Source organism: Protomyctophum parallelum, assembly GCF_964188405.1.
Source record: "Protomyctophum parallelum genome assembly, chromosome: 7".
Lineage (NCBI taxonomy): Eukaryota > Metazoa > Chordata > Actinopteri > Myctophiformes > Myctophidae > Protomyctophum > Protomyctophum parallelum.
In genome coordinates this window covers 17,901,030-17,923,067 of record NC_139705.1, presented here as the reverse complement: position 1 = coordinate 17,923,067, position 22,038 = coordinate 17,901,030, and the positions used below count along the sequence as shown (strand labels likewise).

Below are 22,038 nucleotides of genomic sequence, written 5' to 3'. Positions count from 1 at the left end.
TGTATTTAATGCAGTGATAACAAAGTTGTTCAAACCCTATTCTGATTCTGGTAGTGGGATGCAACTGTACCTGACAGTCCTCCTACATCCATCTTCTTCAGGTTCTTGGCCTCCAGGATACAGATGGTCAGTTTACCAGCGGTAGGAACGTAACGTAGAGAGATGCAGATGTCTCCTAGCTTCTCTGGCTGTGTGTGTGTGGGTGGGTGGGACAGAAAGAGACAGATGATCAGTTTAAAGTAACGTAACGTAGAGAGATGCAGATGTCCCCTAGCTTCTCTGGCTGTGTGTGTGGGGGTGGGTGTGACAGAGACAGATGATCAGTTTAAAGTAACGTAACGTAGATAGATGATAGATGGATAGATGCAGATGTCTCCTAGCTTCTCTGGCTGCAACAATGATAATATAAAACATTTATATTGAGCTTACAGATGATATTCGTAACATTTCAATGTGTTAGTGTGGGAGGGACAGAACAATGATAAACCACAGTCCCAAACAAACATTTCTACTGAAACTTAAATATATTCATTCAATCCCAAGAGTTGTCTGACTGAAATAAAACATAAAAAGGTCAAACCGAAAGAACTTCTGGAACTACTTTCCTAGAATAGGAAACAGTTTTGTTTAATAAACGGTGTAAAAAAAATCAAGAGAGCATTTATTTAGTTTCAGGTTGAAGTGCAACATAATCCTGATAACAGCATTAAATGTTCTTTAAAGGACAGCGTGTGCAGGACAGACAGAGACAGTGTTGATTAGGATTAGAGGACAGACAGAGACAGAGACGGTGTTTTGTCCTTACAGTTTGTTCCCAGAACAAATGACAATGAGATCAGGTACATTTGTCATTGAGCATAATATTGCATAACAATAATATTATCACCACAAGCCCTTATAGAGTTTTAAGACATTAAGAATTGTGTCTTCATTAAAAAGTCTATATTTATTATGTTGTTTGTATCATGACTACAGTACATGGCCAGTACATGAGTACCACGATGTGAAGAAGTAATTAATGTCAAAACGAGGTTGACCTTTCACAGCTAATAAACTCATCAGCCTGTAAGCATGAGGCTCCAAATGTGAAGTATCCGTGACACATCTGTCTGCTCTTTGTGGCTATATGTCAGCCGTAACAATAAACAATAAAGCCCTTTTAATTGTTCAACAGGCGAGCCTTGTTCGCAATCTATTTGTTTTCATCAACTTTATCAACCATATTATATCAAAGAGTTTGTCTTTATTTGGTATCTGAATAGCATCCAAACAAGGTGTTTGGATGCTATTCAGATACCAAATAAAGACAAACTCTGTTTTCTGTCTTTAGTTAAAATGTGAATCTCGCAATTCAATACATTTGATTCAATACAACCCAATACAGTGGTTTTAATTAAACTAAAATTGAAGTGCTCTTCATCACTGAAATCATGTTGCAAACAGCTGATTTATGAAAATGGACAAAAATAGATCAGTGATTCTCAAACATGTTTCATTTCAAGGTTCCCAATTCCTCTGAAGCTGTAAGGATCCATTTGGAACATCCTCAAAGGACTCGAGTCTGGGGGTCCCTGGACCACACTTTGGAGAACCACTGAAGTACATTGTGTAACAGGATAAACAATCACATTTATACTGTTGATAGATAAGATGGACTTTAGATCTGATTGACTCTACCTCTTCCTGGTCAGCGCTGTCCAGGTCGCGCCACTCTTCGATTGGATTGGACAGGTTGAGCGTGTGCATCGGAAACTTCAGCTCGCCAATCACATCGTGTTTGGAGAAGCGGTCAAAATCGTAGACGGACATCACCAGAGTCTTCCCGCCCATCTCCTGGAACGGAATCTGAAAATGACAAACCACAAACATCAATTTTAGGATCCTTTCTTTGCCATTGTCTTACTCATTGGCCTTACCCGCTACCCGCTGAATTATGGGTGAATGTCGGGAGCCACGGGTGAGTTTAAACCTGCCCACAGGTTAGTTGTAACCGGCCACGCTTGTCGAGAGCGACGGTGTTGTCGGACTAATGCCTGTCAGTCGTGTCGGACTGTTAGTATGTCTAACAGTGCACCCTGTGAATTACGGACAAGGCAGACAATAGCTTTTAAGACCACCCGCTATGCCAATTTTGTGTGGTAGAGCGTGCCTGCAATGGACATGTCAGGAGTCGAGGTGCCACTGTGGATGAACTGTGACATTGTTTGTGATTGGTGGATGGGCTGTGACATTGTCTGTGATTGGTGGATGGGCTGTGACATTGTCTGTGATTTAGGGACCGTGAACAGGAACAGGAGGGACAGTGCTGTCCTTCAAAAGACAACCGTTTGATGTGTCTATACTACAGAGAGACAGACAGGCTGTGGGCCGGACAGACCGACAGACAGCCAGGCAGATAGACAGGCTAAACCTTATCATCAGACTGCAGTGCTGTCATTATAGTGGCATGATGAAAAATGGACTCAATCCATGCCGCATGCACGCACGCACGCACGCACGCACGCACGCACGCACGCACGCACGCACGCACGCACGCACACACACACACACACACACACACACACACACACACACACACACACACACACACACACACACACACACACACACACACACACACACACACACACACACACACACACACACACACACACACACACACCTGTCAGTTTGAATTCACTGCCACTGGAACAAAGCACATTCATTTTTCTTCTTTTCTTTTTTCTAGGTTCTGACAGTGACTGAGAAATGGTAACAACAGCAACTGATTACTAGGTACTATAAGGTATTTGGAAATAGGCTTCATGTCTTTCATCTGAACTGAATAACAAGACTGATCACTTTGTGAAAGTTAAATCCACCTTCATACCCTGGAGAAAGATCCTCCAGAGATCCTGGTATAGAGCCTTCAGAGATCCTGATAGATCTCCAGAGATCCTGATAGATCCTTCAGAGCAGTACCGTCTCCAGGCATACGCACTGTGCGTAGGGCAACACGCCAAGGGGGAGCAACAAAATGTGCCATGGCGATCCTCAGAATAATACTTTTCTCCACGGCTCCGCCACTTAATAACGGCGAGTTGCATGGGTACGCCCATGTGGATCTGCACAGAGCTGAAGCACTGAAGCAGTCCCACTTCTCCACCCGGTCTATTAGTAAGTTGCACCAACATTAGGACTTGTGAAATGGCGAGAGTATAGCCAATCTGCAGGATTTGATCTGTGTTCTCGTCTTCGGGGGAGGGGGACAAACATATCACAAACATATGCGCATAGGGTACTAGGGTCCTTCAGGGATCCTGACAGATCCTCCAGAGATCCTAGTAGAGACTTCAGAGATCCTTCAAAGACTAAATATTTGCGTTCAGAAGGAACAACAGGCTCACCTTGAAGACGAAGGTCTCATTGAAGACGGGGTTAAGGGTCTTCTTGTGCACCTTGGTGTCAAACTTCTTCTTCTTGTCGGGCAGGACGAACACCTTGACGTACGGGTCGGACGTTCCTCCGCTGTCCATGGAGAGCAGGTCGGCCGCCTGCAGGATGCCCACGGTCAGCTGAGGAACAGGGAGGGGGCAAAACACTCAATTTTCCATGCAGTCATTTATCAGGCGCTCTTTATCGACAGTGAATAAGTTAATAAGCAAGTGAATAAGTGAATAAGCAAGCTAAACACATACTGTAAGGGTGGACAAAAAAAATCTACTCAAATATTGTGAGTTTATTTTGTCAAAGTTAACGCTTTCTTAACACATTTTAGTTCAGAATCTATTTATTTGTTATGGCACACTCAACTTTTCATGCATGTATTGTTTATAACTGTTGTTTATAAAAAAAACAACTCGCAGAATCGCAATATAATTAAGAATCACAATTTTAATTGAATCAGCACCCTAGGTATTGATATCGTAACGAATCACAAAGAAGACCCGCTTAAAGTCTAGAGGCGACCGAGCCTTTTCTGTTGTAGCCCCCAAACTATGGAACGCACTCCCCTCCCACGTCAAATTGGCCCCTTCCATCGAGACTTTTAAATCTCGCCTAAAGACCCACCTCTATACCTTGGCTTTTACCCCGCTTGAGTTCCTTCGGTCCTTGTATATGTTTTGTCTCACTGTGATGCTGTTGCTTTTCTGTTGTTTTTCTGTAATGTCTCAGTTGTTTTCACTGTTTGTACTTTGTTTTCTCGCTGTTGTTTTTCTGTGTGGTAGCTTTAGTGCATTTGTTTTTTTTATTTTCTCCTGTACAGCACTTTGTAAACCCTGAGTTTTGAAACGTGCTATATAAATAAAGTGGATTGGATTGGATTGGATGTACTATGAAAATAATAATATGTGCATTGAAACTATATGATAACAGCTAAACAATGAGACAGACAGCATCTGTATAAACAGCATGGTCTCTAAATTGCATTGTAACCTTCATAAGACTGCATGGTGGTCATAACTAGATCAAGGGCTGCAGCCTAGGGGTTAGGTGGAGTCTGACGATGAGTCTGCAGTTCCATTCTGACTGTAATGGTATCTGTGAGGTAGGAAACTTGTATGTCCAAAACTTTCAGAAACAAGAATTGACTCAAGGCATTCAGCTTGCATTCCTTGCATATTGTACCTTAGTGGGGCTTTCTGTAGTCACATTTGCAGTTTCTAGTCATTGTGGGGAGAGGATAGCAGGCTTATAGTGTCCCATTGGCCATGGGGCTTAGTGTACCAATCCCAGTAGCCAATCATGAACATCTCGCCACTAGACCACGTGACTAGACTAGAAAGTCTGATCATTGATCAGCTCTGCAAGCTACTAAAAAAAAAGTAATTATTTAATTAACAAACCTTGTTTTCTCCGAAGTCGTAATCGATGGAGTACTGCAGTTTCCCCAGCTTCTCCTTCTCCTTCACTTCCTCTTCCTTCTCGTCTCCCGTCAGGCCCGTCTCGGCGTCGTCTTCATCGTCGTCGTCGTCCTGTTGTTTCTGTAAACATAAACCAAGATGGCGGACCACGCGGCAAGTTAGCCAAAAACCATGCTGCGGGACGGGTTAACACCAAACCAACCGCAGCGCCACCAACCTACCTACCTACCTGACCCCCGGTGTTATCACGCCAAACCACACCACCAAACCTGGCTCAGCAGCAGCAGTCAGGGTTAGTAACAGCGCCACCTACCTGGCCCCCTGGTGTTACTACAACAGTAGTGCAAATCTGTTCATCGATGACCACAAGTTGCAACCTGACTTGATTTCACTACGTTCCTCCTGGACCACACCACGCTGCCGTTTGTTCACTTCTGATAAGATTACTGGTTGTATAGTTCACTACTGATAACGGTACTGTTTTCATTTTGTGTACTGGATGTTCTAGAGCACTGGTTCCCAAACACTGGGTCGGGGCCCCATGGTTGGGTTGAGGACCAATTTGTATGGGCCCCTTTATTTCTTTGTTTCCTACATTTTTAATTTTCGGAAAAAAAAAACATTCACAAAAAAAACAAAGATTTTCATGAATTCTAAACAGAATTCAATGATGTTTTTTCCTCAACAAAAAAAATCTAAGAAATGCCACAAATAGAAGTATAGTGAAAATAGCTGATCTACAAGCTCACAACGCGGTGCGAAGTGACTCGTTCTGAGCTTGTAGATCTGTTATTTTCATTATGTAGTCTGGGTCCCGCGGAGACATATAAGTTTCTGTTTTGGGTTACGGGCTAAAAGGTCTGACTGACCGCTCTAGAGGTATTGTAGAACCAAAGTTTCCTTATGAAAAGATATAGTTCTAGAGATACTGCAGATATATAGTTTTCTGGTTTATTTATGAAACGACTGCAGACAGAAAAAGAGAAAGAAACATTTTTCTTACTATGGTTCTGCTCTTGGCGGAAAAAATACTTCAGGATACCAATTTCATTCAATCAATAGAGAGAACCATTCATCATTTTCAATGTTAGGCGCCGCTATAGTGGACCATTCCAATTCAGTTTGTTCATTTCTTCTGATTAATCACTTCCAATTTCACACACACACACACACACACACACACACACACACACACACACACACACACACACACACACACACACACACACACACACACACACACACACACACACACACACACACACACACACAGATCTCTCTCTCTCCTGATTGGACCAAATTGGTATCCTGACCTGAGTGGAAAAGTGTGTTGTAAACAGTTTAAGTTTCCCAGTTATAAGGCCTTACAAAACGTTCTCCTTCTGTTTTAACAAGGTTTATCTCGTGACCAACAATTTAGTCTAATGGTCAAACATCAAAGGATTTATGATGTTAAAAGTCTCTTCTTACAAAACACTGATGTCCTCATAAGACCTGGCGAGCTGCAAGAGGAACACATACATGCACACACACACACACACACACACACACACACACACACACACGCAAAATCAAACACACACACACACACACGCAAAATCACACAGACACACACACACACACACACACACACACGCACGCAAATACACAGTGTATCACACACACGCCGACTCTCCCTTACAGCTCTTACACACGCAGACACACGCACACACACACACACGTGCATGCATGCATGCACGCACGCACGCACATACGCACGCACGCATCACATCACACACACATCACACACACACACAGCTCCTTATTGGTGCATTCACTATCATGGAGGTGATAAATGCTTTTCATTCAAGCATGCCAAGCCTCACAATGCAAGAAGTCCTTTCTGACAGAAAGATACCAAAATGTAAATGAAGTTACCTTTGAAGTGCAATGTGTGGATGTGTCTATAACCTTTTCCTTTACTTTTACCAGTTCTTAAATAACTGCACATGAAATATGTATTTGATTTTTGTTCTTGCTGATTAAGAGTGTCTGCTAAACGCCTAAATTGTCATTTGGGCTGTAATGTTTGGAGGTAATCATGTTAATATGTATCATCATATTATGTAATAAATATGAGCTGTCATGTGTCGAGGTAATCATGCTAGATTGAAAAATCCCAGTTTTTCTCAAACTCTCGATGGAGTTCACAGACAAAGACATGGTGTGTTTGAAAGCACGCCCTTCACGACAAAATGAAGTTACAAAATAACAAATAAAAGCCAAATGATAAAAACATCTGTAAGTTTGGTTTTGTTTGGTTGCTTCAGGGCCAACCAGTTCAAAACGTTTCATACGTATATGAGTGGATGACAGTTGGATTTGGGATCATTCATCAAAATAAGCTAAAAGCTTTGATATCTAATCTGTGGTCATAGAATAATCTAAGCAACAATGATGCCAATAAGAAATACGCAAGTTTTATTCATCAAATAATATCTTTAACAAACTAAATCCAAATGTGATACGTTCAGATAGGGATGAGATGTTTTGAACGGTTGGGCCATGCATGGTGTTGTAAACCGTCTGCTATTAAAGCTTTTGAACGGTTTATAAACCTTCTGCCATTAATGTGAGATTAAAAAAAATAAGTTTTTGTACTTTTTCTTATTTGTTTTAGGTACTCGATCTGAGCTCAATTTCACCCAAAAAAAAACATTCAGTAGATTTTCTGTGGTCTGGGGTTCTGGCTCAAACAGGTGTTCTGATTGGCCTGATTCCATATATGACATATGAATTTGCCAGCAGATCTTGCCTGTTTTCAGTGCAGCTCAAAAGGCTTCAGAACACACAGAGAAATTCAAGGTTGTGTGGGTGTAATTGAGGTCATAAAACCTAAAATAAAAAATATAAATAAATTAAAATTAATGTTGTGAAACCTTTAAAACTTTTGTCTGCCATTAAAGGTTTTGAAGGGTTTGACCGTGCAGGGCAGTTGTGAACCTTCTAGCACCCATGTCTCTTCTGTGACGCCTCGGGGTGCCATGGTGGGTGCTCTACAGGGTGGATATCTCTACAGGATATCTCCTAATATGGTCAGCAGCGTCATGTGTTCATCCAGGAAGTACATGTTACTCTCAAGTCAAGTTTGTGGCCATTCAATGTTTGTTCAGCAAGAGAAGAGCCTGCTGGGATGTTTGTCAACAAACAAACACCTTTACACATCGTAGAGCGACCAGCATGTATATACAATAGTAGGCATATATAGGCCTAACATTAACAATTAGCATAGAATGTACCATTACAAACAATAAGAATAGCAGATCTACAAGCTCAACACAGATTGCCTACATTCAAAATGCCAAAGTAATAAGTATGGCTTGTGTTTGTTGTGAATTTGAATACATTCAAAGCAGAGGTTCTTAAAGGGTTCTAAATGGTCTGTAACTCTGACAGTGTACAAATGGAACCAAGTGGGCATTTTAGTTAGGGTCCATTCCTCCATTTGTACACTGTCAGAGTCTGACATTTTTAAGTTGAGAGCCACTTATTTAAAGAATATTTTGAATTTTGAATCATTAATTTATTTTGTTCGGCCTAGAGCATGCTGATTGGTCCACATGTGGATAAAGTGTCTCCTCCTCCTCCACCTCCTCAGGTCTGAGTTGACAAACTCCCAACGTGCGCGCCCCTGTGCTCATGCATGTTAGTGAAGTCTAGTGAGGTGCACGAGTCTCAGCGGTAACACGGGACGCCATCTTAAACCTTCTTTAAGCGGCCTCTCCAGGCCTCCATGTTGGGGCCCAAACCTCCGGGGTAGAGTCAAGACATTTGCAGTCGGTGTGGCATATCACAACATCATATCATAAATCATATCATATTAGGGCTGCACGTCGTCAGGAAAACATGCGATAACGCCATGACATTGTTGCATATTGCGATGGCGATATGCGAATGGCGAGAAGCATGTGAATATTTAGGTTAGAATGGCTTTGTGCCTTTTAGGTTAGACAACGGAAAGTGTACTGTATGTATAAATAAAGAAGCAAGTTGACATGATGGAAATACTTTTATGCTATCCTTTTAGACCAAGTGTGTGACTGTGCACTGTAATTTTTTACTAGCCTTACTAGTATTTAGTTATACCAGTTGAATAATTTGCAGGATTCGTATTAAATGTATGAGTGTGAATGCATAGTACTTAAATATACCATTCAGTGTAGTGCAAGCTGTCTTTTGCGATATGTATATTACTCATGATATTGCGATGACAATAGCTTTCCGACATTGTGCAGCCCCATATCATATCATACTCATGTCATTTCAAGTCATTTCAGTGATTTGCGAAGCTCCCATCAACCGTCAAGCAAACCCTGCAATCAACGCAGAAGCGCAAACCTTGCAAGACTGAAACAGAAAAGCCATCGCACTCGTCATCATCGTCATCATCACTATGCAAATCAGTCCCTCCAAGCTCCACCCCGCCCATCATACCCCCACCCACCACCACCACCATCACCCGCACCCGGCCCTGGGTCTGCGCTTACACAGAGCAGCCAGAGGGGGGCGCAGTGGGACCATCATGTCAGTCAGACCTACCGTCAGGTACAGAGAGAGAAGAAGAGTCCACCACAGTGACGACACACGGAGCACAAAGACAACAAGACAGAGCAGGAGGGAAGAGAGAGTCACAACAAGAACAACAACAACACCGTCAAACTGGACTTGGAGATCAGCGGTTCTCAAAGGACGGGGCCCCAAATTTATATGTATGGTAACGCCCCCTCCCCACCAAAAGAAAACTTGAAAAGGTGTTGTGCTGGACCCTCACCAGAACATGAGTGTATTGTTGTTGTTTTTTAGCTATCCCCTCTGTCTGGCTTTTGAAATTACGTCATATGGCAGCCACGTTTAAACAGAGAAGCAGCCAAGTCTATGGACTTTTAATGTTTGTTCAGAGCACTTTTAACAAACAGAGAAGCAGCCAAGTCTATGGATGTTTGATGTTTGTTTAGAGCACTAAACATGATGTCATGTGGCAGCCAAATCTATGGACTTTTAATGTTTGTTTAGAGCACTTGAAACAAACATTACCAGGTATTGCAGACACCATATTTTGTTTTAATTATTCCACATTTTTCTAGACTAACCCCAATATGAATAGATAATTAAATAGTCGATTTACAAGGACACAATGTGCCGCGATGCAGTGTGTTGCTGAGCTTGTAGGCCTAGATCGACTATTTTCCAATAGCCAAACTATATAAAATTTGTTTAAACACATTTTGATGCTGGGGACCCCCTGGAACACTTTCAAGGACCCCTGGGGGTCCCCGGACCCCACTTTGAGAACCACTGCTAAAGGGCATGAAGGGAAATGAGGTGTCTAAAAGCCTGTACATGGATGAAACATAATTACATTTTGAAGTATAATCAGGGCATAATTCTGCTCCACTCCTGTTGTAATTGTTTTACACTGAAACCTTAAAACTGGCCCAAATACATCATTTACTATTCATAATTCATCTACTTAGCAGATCCTCTGATGCAGATAAAATTACAAAATGTGTACGTGAATAGAATGCAACAATTATGAAAATATAGTAATATGGGATAACTGTTGAATAAGCAGGAGTTTATGTCATTTTCCTTTCAAGACCAAAAGCAAAGGAGAGAGAGAGAAGCAACAGCAGTCATGACAAATACATGTAATAGCCTACATAAAGGACAACTTCACCACTTTTCAACCTACCTTCATATACAATTGGTCCAAAACGGTCATGATAAAATGCCACAATTTCTTTCCACTGAGTCTGTGTCTTTATAACCTCACGTCACCAAGCTTTCCACCTCGGAGAAAAGCCTGGTCTGTGTTACAAAGTTGCCGTGTGAACCCGTTCTGGAGCACATGATATCGCTACGTCATGTTAGAGTATTGTTTTGTAGTCATCAAAATCATCATCATTCCATTTTCCTCAAACCGGAAGAATAACAATAAAAGCTCTCGTAGCCCGCGGCTTTTATTGAGAAAAATCGCTTTGAGGGAAAAGGAAGTTCCGGATGATTGTTCCTGCCTGATGACTACAAAACAATACGACAACATGACGTAACGTAACAATATCATCCGCTCCCGACCGGATCATAAACCCGAAAAGGAATGCTGCCCAGGCTAGTGTCTCATATACAGTAGGAGGGCTGTGGGCAGTCCACCAGTGACATCATCAAAGGAATGCTGCCCAGGCTAGTGTCTCATATACAGTAGGAGGGCTGTGGGCAGTCCACCAGTGACATCATCAAAGGAATCATCAAAGGAATGCTGCCCAGGCTAGTGTCTCATATACAGTAGGAGGGCTGTGGGCAGTCCACCAGTGACATCATCGATGGGCAATAGAAACTGCAGGCTTTCTATTCCTGAAAAGTTGCAATGCGATAATGGAAGCCGTCATTCTCACGATAATAAACATCAAAATATATTTAAGAAAGATCTTGTTTAAAAAGACATCTGCCTAACGATGATGTCACTGGTGGACGGGTTTCTGAACTGCCCACAGGCCTCCTATGAGACACAGACCGAGTAGAAAATAGTTGTGGTATTTTATCATGAACATTAGTGAGGACCAATTATATGGAGATAGGTTGAAAAGTGGTCCTATAATACATAAACATAAATAAATAATAATAATTAAATAAGTTAATAACATAGATGGACTGTAAAGATTCAGTTAGGGTTAGCAGAGTAGTGGACAGCCTGGAATACAGAAATTAATGACATACTATCATAAACATGGGGACTTGCTTTGTCCAGTAATTTTTTTTATATATCTTTCAGCATGAATTACTTTTCATCACAACTTCAAGCCATTGGAGAATTATGGTCTGTGGCCAAGTACAGAATAACTTTACCCATTTCAAATTAACTTGGTATTAAAGAAAGGTTGGGTGTGAGTAATTCAAGTAGGCCTATATGTATTGAAGTATTGTGAGTACTGAAGTACTTTCATAGCGATCCTCCCTTCATACTGTATCTCCCTTTGCATCTTACTCTTCACACTTCCCTGATCTTTTCCTGAAGGTTTTCTTTTTCCTGCAGGTTTTATTCATTGATTAGCCTGCCTTGCTATAATTTTGCAGATAAACCCTATCTATTCAGGGAATCTGAATAGAATTAACATATAACATCTTGGCAAATGCTCCCCCCCCCTCCCCCCCTCCCCCTTCTCACTGACAATGTTCTGTTTCTGACAATGCACTGACAATCTACTGAACTGCCAATGGCAGCACATGTGAAGTTCTCAAACGCCACATATGCAGTATAGGATAGGGTTATATGTACAGTATATACAGTATAGATATTCATATTTCCTACCTCTCCTCCCTTCATATTCTTCATCCCCACGTCTCCCTTGCCTTTCTTTCCCTTCTTGTTCTTCTTCTTCTTGCAGCAACATTTCTTGACGATGCAGAAGCAGCAGGTGAGGATGAGCAGCGCCGCGACCACCGCAATGGCGATGACCGCCCAGGAGGGCACTGGGAACACACACGCACACGCACACGCACACACACACACACACACACACACACACACACAGACACACAGATAGAGACCGTAAACAAACAGGCAGACAGTCTGTCTGTCTGTCTGTCTGTCTCCGATTTTAAGATGACCCCATGCTATTCTCCATAGAGAAAAACTTCTGCCAACCAGGGGATGAGCGAGTGACGTCAGAACTTCCGTGCTCTATTATACATGCGGTGACAATAAGATCTTTCGTTAACTCATTTCTTGTGAATGACATTTCTCAACTTTCTCGTCATATTCGTCCAAGGCTCACACCACCAATGACGAGATGCAAGCATGGAATCCTCTTTGCGTTTGAGTAAGGACTAAGGACCGCGCTGTGATTTGTCACTTTGAGTGGCAGTCGGGGCAAACGCTCTCGCCAGAACATGATTTACTATTCCGTCCATATTGGGGCACAAGCAAGCTTTGCAACATTCGACAACTCGCAACTTGCGCGCTTTAGCGTGCTCGGTGGTGTCTCTCGCGGTTCAAGTTCGCTTGAGACGGCAGCCCTCCGTCCCTGACCATTTACTTATACCCATTTTGGGCGGGCGGGAACCCCTTTTGGTGTTTTAAACATTATGTTATATTTTAGCTATTGAAAAATAGCAGATCTACGAGCTTGTAGGTCTGCTATTTTTGAAAAATCGTGAAAATATTTATTTCAGAAAACTGGAGGATTTAGAAGATTGTTTTAAAATTTCGATGTCAGGCCTAAATGGGTTAAACGTGAAGAGGATTCCACATGCTCGCTGATGAGGTACTCGTCACGATGTGTTTTCAGTGGTTTACAATAGAGGGCGCTCTATCGCAGCCTGTGAATAGTCCCAGGATCAATGAAGAAGAGTAGACAGAAATCACATTTCTCAGCTGGTTTAGGATAATGCTAGCCTGGCCCAGCAAGCATGCTTTCTGGTATAGAAGGGTGGGTATAGAGCGTCGCAGTCCCTCCCCCTTTCAGAAAAACGAGTGGCCCAGGAAATGAAAACCCAATGCATTCTCCCATAGGCATTTCTTATTTAATGTATTTAAAGACCTTTTAAGCGCCGTACGAAGCCAACTCTTGTCGTGACAAATCATGACAACACACACAATTTTTCGGGCCAAACAAATAATTACAAAGAAGAAAAACAACAAAAATAGTGTTGTAACCTGCCGTTTTGTTTGGCCCGAAAATTTGTGTGTCTTCGTACGGCGCTTAAAAGGTCTTTAAATAAATGAAATAAGAAATGCCTATGGGAGAATGCATTGGGTTTTCATTTCCTGGGCCACTCGTTTTTCTGAAAGGGGGAGGGACTGCGACGCTCTATAGCGCATGGAGCAAGCGTTGGATAATATTGGTTCACCGATCAGAGCCCATGCCCGCCCGCTCCTCCCTTCCCTGGTAGAAAACAGTGGAGAAAACCACCATTATTTCGAGCGACGCCCCTCTGCACTGTAGTTCACTCCCACTCCTCTAGCCCCGCCCCCTCTGCACTGTAGTTCACTCCCACTCCTCTAGCCCCGCCCCCTCTGCACTGTAGTTCACTCCCACTCCGAGACCAGGAAATGTGTCTCGTTCCCCCAGGTTTTCATTTTCATCATCCGAATATGAATGGAAATAAAGGCCTGGGTACCGAGGCTAGGATAATGCTAAAAGATTTATAAAAATCCACTTTTCTCTGCTTTCTGGTGGTTTGGGGCAAAAACAAGCCACGTTCAACTGCCCATAACTATGAAATGGATTATCGCGACTCTCTACTGCGTCTTTCAAAGTGATCGGTGGGTGGATCGTTGTGAAGAATGATATTCTGTGATTTTTCAAAGGTTAGTGAAAACGCCTGGAAGCTATAGATGATGTTTTAACTCTGGCAGTCAATGAGTTTGGAGGAGCGGCCTGTCATTCAGGAGAAAATAAACACATTAGCAGCTTGACCGACGCTCGCTCACTCGCACATGCACGCACGCGCCAGCGCTCGCACACACACACACACACACACACACACACACACACACACACGCACCCTGCAGCGATGGACCAGATCCAATTCTAACACAATGTCAGTCCAATCAGGATGGCTGTCTGACTCACTGGAGCTTCACAGATCGTGACATTTTAGATTAGAAACACTCAATAAGTGATATTTGTTTGTTACAATAATGTGTTAAATATCTCTATTGTGATAGTAATCATTGCTATAGCTATAGAGCATAGCAGTGGGCGTGGTTTTCTGGTTCCACTGAAAAATCTGACATTAATTTTTTTTTTCAAGAGATTTACAAAGATATTTGTATAAATTATTATATAATATATATATATTATAATTATATATAATTTAATATTTAATTATATGATATACCATATTTAATCAAGTGGTTTTCTTTTTCTTCCCCCCCCCCCCCCCCCCCGGAGAAAAACCAATCATGCTTCACCAGGATCCTGGATTGCTTGATTCAAGGCTTAAAATAATTGGTTATAATCTGTTAAGGATCGTGAGCAAAAAAATGTGATCATCCCTAGTATCAATATTATATCCATATCATGATATTAGACTGGATATTGTCTGATTTTGGATATTGTACTATTGTGAGAAGGCAAAAAAATCGGTATCGGCAGATACTCAAAATCAAATGATCATAATCGGAGTGTAAAAAAAAGAAGTGATCGAGACATCCCTAGATGATACGATGCTGTAATAACAGTGACGGTCCCTCGTACTCACGTGGGATCTTGTCGATCTCGTTCAGGAACTTGTTCTTGATGTCGTCAAAGGCGTCGTTCTTGCTGACGGCCTCGGTGGAGTTGTCGGCGGCGGTGGAAGCGACGGGCTGGGGGGCGCCGGTCAGCGCTCCGCTGCCCGGAACCCCGGTGGGCTCCGGACCCACCATGGCCTCCGGCTTCTTCTTGAACAGGTTCATCTTCCCCGGCATGATGACGGCGGATCAGAGTATACCTGGAAGACATACGACACACCGGTTAAAACAGACAACATGCATCTGTTGAAACATCTGATTTTTATAAAGTCGGACCAGGAAGCTGGCCCTGGTGTGACTGTGAACACTTCTCCTCCTCATCCATCCACCATGCATGGTGATACCGTATGAACACTAGCTCCTTCTCCATTTTGTGGTATTAATAATTTACATCAAGGCACTGAAGGCAGGAGAGGCTTCTATTATTCAGAGGCCTGGACTGATGAGGACTGTAGAGCTGTGAATAGCACAATGCACTGTGTGAAGACCTATAATAATATAGAATGTGGAGCTCTGATTATAATGCTCTGGTGACCTCAGTGTGTAGCAGCACTGCATTGTGTCTGATAGAACATATTCTCTCTCTTTCATCCTCAGTGGCTTCCAGTCATCCCGGTTCTCTATACATTTGGCCAGCTTGTTGGAGCGTTGCACTCTTTCTTCAGTACATCCATCACATACTGTACGTTATAGTGTGGGATGTCCTCATGACCGGTGCCTGTCTGTTGGTTCCCACATCAGCACTAATTCGCTGGCTGGCAGCTCTTGGTGACTTTGGCAGTGTCCTGTTATAGTCTCATCCTCCTGGCTGCTATTATCTCTGGCTCACCCTTGGCATTCCATCATACAGGATCTTGTTGGATACACATACACTCATACACACATACAGTACACTCTTGCTGGTGTTACAGTAAGTGCACGCAGCATTCTGGCGTAGCACCCCTCTAGAGACATCTGCTGGGTTGGCTTGTGGGTCCAGCATTCACTGCCGTGTAGGAGAATGCTCTAACAAAGCCGAGTTTGATTTGACCGGGGTGGTTGGAGTTCCATACACTGCATGGCTCCATTCAGGGCCCTCCATGCAAGTGCCAACCTCACTTTAAGATATTGCTCCGTTAATAGCCGCGCTGCGTTGTGTCTGATAATAGGACATTTATGCTGATGTGGCACATCCACACACAGACATCAAAGGGTTTGAGCCGCTGCACTTTTACCCGTCTGTACATAAACGGTCTCTCTCTGTTACTGTGGTGAAGGATGTCCTCCTGTCCTCTCCGCGCTGCACTTGAAGGCTGCAGCATTCAACAGAAGCGTCTTTTCCAAAACAAGAAAATATTCCCCACCATGATCAGTGTAAATATGGTCAATTGGTTAACAGAGGACCACTGCACAATGCAATAAACAAAGGCACAAAGTAGTCTGTTGTTTCTGCACCACTACACTGCATATAGTGTCTCAACACAGGCTGCATCAGTCAGTGGTCTGAGTGGTGACCAACCTTATTTCATGGAGCAACACCTTCTTACATCACACACACACACACACACACACACACACACACACACACACACACACACACACACACACACACACACACACACACACACACACACACACACACACACACACACACATTTCTTTGGAGCTCCACCTTCTTGCATCAGACAAAACTGCGGCACCAGGGGTTGTAGCCTGCCGTGTGACTTTTAACGGCGGTAATCAGGCTGGCGGTGAAGTAAAAACAAGCGATGGAATGAGACGGGAGTTTCTGTGTTGTTTTATTATCTCCATTAGTGATGCTTCAACAGCTGCACCTTACAAGAATCTTAACAAGCACTCTGCTAATTAATATATCAAACTGTTCCTCCTTTAAAATAATGAATCTATCAACTGGTGTTGAAGGGGAGCAGGGACCCCGTACGCCCTATAACTTTGTCCTAATGTTGGTGCTAAACAACACTTAAACTCACTGCTAGACCGGGCGTGGAAGAGGGGCTGCTTCATCTTGTGCACCATCTTGTGCATATGCCGATAGCGACAGTCTAGCACGGAGTGGCACAGAAAATCGTTCCCTGGCATTTGTGGCCTACACCGGGCCCAAAGGCGGCTCAAAGACGCTACTATGTCTTTTTTTATTACTTTTCCTTCTTGTTTTGGCTCAACCCATGACTGCCCATGAAGCCCTTCTGGCATTTGCCAGAATTGCTTGACTGTCCAATCCAGGCCTGGCGACGGTACTGGGGTCCTATTGTACCACCCTGTGGGTCTCCAGCCAACAGTACGTTTACAGTCTCTGAGTCTCAAACATGTTCAGGCTTTTATTCTGAAAAGATGCCCCCTGCCCCAGCCCCATTAAAGAATAATAAAATAAATAACATTGACAAATGGGACAAGTGTTCTTTAAGTGGTTAAAGGCGATCGTTTATAGTGTAGAGTAATTAATTTGTAATTTGCACATTTCATACGAGGCGGATAAAGGTACAAACACACTGCAGTGCATGGGGTAACTTTTAAAGTGGAGTAATTACTCAGTCATAAGTCTCACACCATTAAATAATGTGAGTGCTCTAAAAGTTAATCTCACGATAAGCCTCGAGGCTTGTTTAATTATAACTCTGTTTCTCAAACCAGGAACAATGATCCGAGAACTCGATCGGTGGAATGTATAGTGGTGTAAAGTAGCTAAGTATATTTACTCAAGTACTGTACTTTTTAGGTATTCCTACGTTACTTGAGTATTTCTAATTTCCAATACTTTTACTTCTACACCGCTATACCTTGCATCAATTTCTTTTTACTTTTACTTCGTAGATTTTTATTTTTATTACAAAACATACATGTAACCACTTCAGCCCTATATACATTTTGGCCATTTGAAAATAGCCGATCTACCGTCACCATGTGATGCATTCTGAGCTTGAAGATCTACAGTCACGATGTGATGCATTGTGAGCTTGTAGATTTGAAAACTTGTGAAATGGGACATTCTGCATAATGAGTACTTTCTACTTTTGTTAAGTACATTTTTATACCAAAATGAGCTTTTACTCAAAGAATACAACTCAGTATTACAGTGTTTACTAAGTGTTTATTCTTAGCAGGCAGGTCAGGTGTGTATAAATACATTATAAATATAAAATAACCAGTAAGACGCCTGAGGTCGCATGCACGCATCCGCCTCGTTGACGGCAGACTGCTGGGCGAGTGCTGGCACTTTGGAATGGGGGGGTCAGATCAACATGGAATGAATTCTGTACTGGCCATATAAGGAGCATGTCTTGAGTGTACAGGGTTTGATGAGGGCCCAGGTAGGGCCGGGCCTTCATTTTCGAGCCTGTTGAGAACTCTAGTTTTAGCCGTCTGCCGGACGCAGCTGCACTAATAACTTTGGGGCGGGCCTATCTAGTTTGAATGGATAGTTATCAGTCAAAAGGGAGACATCGAAGAGGAAGGACGGATGGGGAAGGATCAACATATGGAATGTCAGAACACCTTCTGACATATATCCATATATGGAGATCTAAGGGTTTGTGGTCAGCCTCGGAAACCCAGACGAGTTGCTGGCCAATATTGATGACAACAGGGATCTCCATATATGGGCTTAACTGTGACAGCAGGTCGCATTACTATGACATCAGGGTATCCACATCTCCATCCCTGATGATGTCACATGATGTCACGGGACCTGGGCACCATATATGGTGGCCGACACACACTGGTACCCGACACACTGACGGGAAGTGCACAATCCATCGTTAACTGCGACCTTCGGTCGCAATAAGTGTGTATTCTCAGCAGGAAGGTCAGGTGTGTATAAATAATTACATGTAAATATAAAACATCCTGCAGCAGAGTGTTCTCACGCAGCTGTTTCATTAATTACACAACAACAAGTTCCCAGAACAGGAATTAATTAAGGAGATATACAGACCCCTGCACGCACGCACGCACACACATTTACGATTATTCAAGCCTGACGTATGTGTTGTAAGCTTGTCGATCAGCTATTTCTGGAATGTTTAAATTAGTTTGAAAATAACAGAAAATAATTTGTTCGCTCAGGCTTTTTTGTTTTGTTTCTTAACACAACGCCTGCGGTCCCCGAGGCTATGATGTCATCAGAACTGGAGCATTGAGGCGATAAATTCAACTATTGGATATGTGTGTAGCATTTTGTTAAAGGTTACATTCAGTAGTTAGAGAGTTAGTGGTTCTCAACCAGTGGTCCGGGGACCACCAGTGGTCCTTGAGGGGGTTCCAGGTGGTCCGCAGTTAAATGATGGAGAGTTGGTAACAACAAATGAACCCTTATAGATATTTACAATTACAGGAGAATTGTTATTTTGATCATCGTTTGCCTGTTATCTAGGACTAATGGTATACCTGCATCAATACAGCATGGAATCGCGGACATGTTTTGGGGTCTGAGAGGCTACATGTTATCGGGACCTTGATATGAAAAAGGGGTTGAAAAGCACTGCTCTACTATGAAGAGGTTAATGTCAGGGAGTAACACACTCTAAATAAGTAAAGGTTTGAATGTTCATACAGCTTTATGCTTTGATCCAAACCAAACATGAACCAGACCCTCTCTGCTCCGCTAGTGACAGTGGTGGAAAGTAACTGTTCATTTACTAAAGTACTGCACTTAAGTACCATTTTGAGGCATTTGTACTTAAGTATTTCCAATTTCCATTACTCCACTACATCTGCAACGCATTGTGAGCTTGTAGATCTGCCATTTTCAATTTCAAATGATTGTTAAATACATTTGAAAACTTGAAATGTGACATTCTGCACAATGACTACTTTTACTTTTGGTACTTTACGTGCATTTGATTGTAACAGGGTATTTAATGCAGTAATGATACTTTTACTTAAAACATTGAGTACTTTTTTCCACCACTGTCTGCTATAGTGACCCCCAAGGAAGAGCTTGTTTGCAGCAGCCCACTCATGCAGTGCCTGTATACTCTGCCATCTGTGTGTGCGTGCGCGCGTGTGGGAGGGCACAGCACCAAGGCCTCCAGCTTTCCTTTCATTTCCACTGAATCTCACTCACTCTCACGCTGTGAAGCTTTGGAGAAAATCTAACATAGATTTATGGATTTATTTTCCTGGCGTTGCTCGGCAGCATATTTAGCACGCTGCAGGTCCTTTCTTTGTGACGCTGCCTTGGATACCATTCCATTCCGCAGGAATATTCTGTGTTTTGTTATAAATGGTGCATTTATATATAGCGCCCGTATCCAATAACATCGTGCGTTACATTCACGCAACTCTTTGATACTATATTTAACATACTGTGAATCATCAAAATACCAAAGAGTTTTGCATCTGAAAACCTCACTAGACATTTCTTGATTATTTTGAGTCTGTGTGTGCATGTGTGCGTGCGTGTTGTGTGCAAGTGCGTGCGTGCGTGCGTGCATTCTTCTGTATGTTCTTGTTTGTCTCCCAGCAGCACCTGACCAGAATAGTTTCCAGCAACGTCTCGTCATAGAGAGCACCCTCTCTTTGATCTCCGCCCCCTCGCCGTGTTGTGGGGCAAACTGAACCATAGCTGAACGGTGTGAATGACAATTCACGCGCTTTGCGTTTGTGAAATTACTCATTTGCCGACTAAAGATTGAACGGAAAACTAATGGAAAGACGAGGCTTGCGCTCAACATACGTACAAGTACAAGCTATTAGGAAGAGAGCTTTATCTCCGCAAAATCGGGGATATTATGAACACATGTCACTCACACACAGAATGGAAAGATTTTGACAGCTACTGCCCCACTTTCAAGGCTACAACTGATGCGCAGTTGTAGGTAGGATTGCAATCTACCTTTCTCTGTTTTGAGGCCAGACGACAAAGAGACATCTCTGGGATGCTATAGTTTAAAAGAAACCCAACAATAGCACACACAGAACAATGGACAACCTCTGTCTATGGTTTGGGCAGACCAACATGTTGTTATTTGCACACCCACACACACATGCACGCACACGCAGGCACACGCATCAAAGAAACCATGCAAGGCACCAACCTGCTCATCAAGGAGCATTGAGGGGTTCAGAGTCTTGCTCAAGGACACTTCGACACTACCTCTGGGGAAGCCTGGGGATTGAACCGGGAACCTTCCGGTTCCCAAGCAGCCGCTTTAACTCCTAAGCCACTGCCGCCCATATATATTTCCCATACTAGTCACTCTGTATATTATATGATATATTTTTAGGATCATTCGGACATCACCTTTCTCTGTTGACACAGAAAGTGATGGATTGAAGCTGTAATTACACTCTTCAATAAGCAGAGAGGAGCTTATCCACAAGTTCATAATATTCCACATTATTTCCTTCTTACGATGGTTCCAGGAATCATAACAACATAATTCACAATAACAGTTGCAATTGTTATTAGGACAGATTCACAACTGTTGAAAGAATCTTATGGTAGCTTAAGCTTTGGATTGTCATGGTTTTGCCTGCATGCGTCAGATATCCCTATTCCAAGTCCCACTATAACAGTTAAAGCAACACTTAACACAGCATGCAGTGATTTGTAACAACGCTCATATTGAATTAGAATGTTTTTTTAGACCAACAGGAGTAACTGGATCTTCTGCGTGTGTGTGTCTGTAGCAGAGATAAGATGGCGCTTTGTGCGTGCGTGCGTGTGTGCAGGCAGAGATGGAGCTTTGTGATGAGGTCTCAATGACGGATCATGTCCAGTTTTGTTCCATTGGTCTCAGCCTCTGTTCTGATGAAGCCCCCGTCTCAGAGGCGAACTAGCTTTTCCTCCCCGGGCGGGCAGGACTGATAGCCCTATAGTTTTAGATCGCAACTCAAGCGAACTTGACCCACGAGAGCCGCCACAGAGCGAGCTAAAGTGAGCGAGTTGCCGCGTCGCACGTCGCAAAGTTAGCATGAGCC

General features: G+C 42.9%; 1 protein-coding gene across 1 annotated transcript in view; it reads right to left on the bottom strand.

Annotated features, from left to right (window-relative positions):
- The window catches only part of LOC310862184 (synaptotagmin-1-like), a gene marked incomplete at its 3' end in the record, with an annotated part of 112,821 nt that overhangs the window by 4,428 nt on the left and 86,355 nt on the right, over window positions 1-22,038 (bottom strand). The window contains exons 4-9 of the mRNA XM_083769935.1: window positions 15,087-15,317; window positions 12,190-12,350; window positions 4,827-4,964; window positions 3,387-3,554; window positions 1,678-1,845; window positions 71-188 (exon numbers count right to left, since the gene is read on the bottom strand). Coding sequence (XP_083626061.1) covers window positions 71-188; window positions 1,678-1,845; window positions 3,387-3,554; window positions 4,827-4,964; window positions 12,190-12,350; window positions 15,087-15,294 — 961 coding nt within the window. The 5' untranslated portion in view covers window positions 15,295-15,317. The remainder of the gene's footprint in view (window positions 1-70; window positions 189-1,677; window positions 1,846-3,386; window positions 3,555-4,826; window positions 4,965-12,189; window positions 12,351-15,086; window positions 15,318-22,038) is intronic.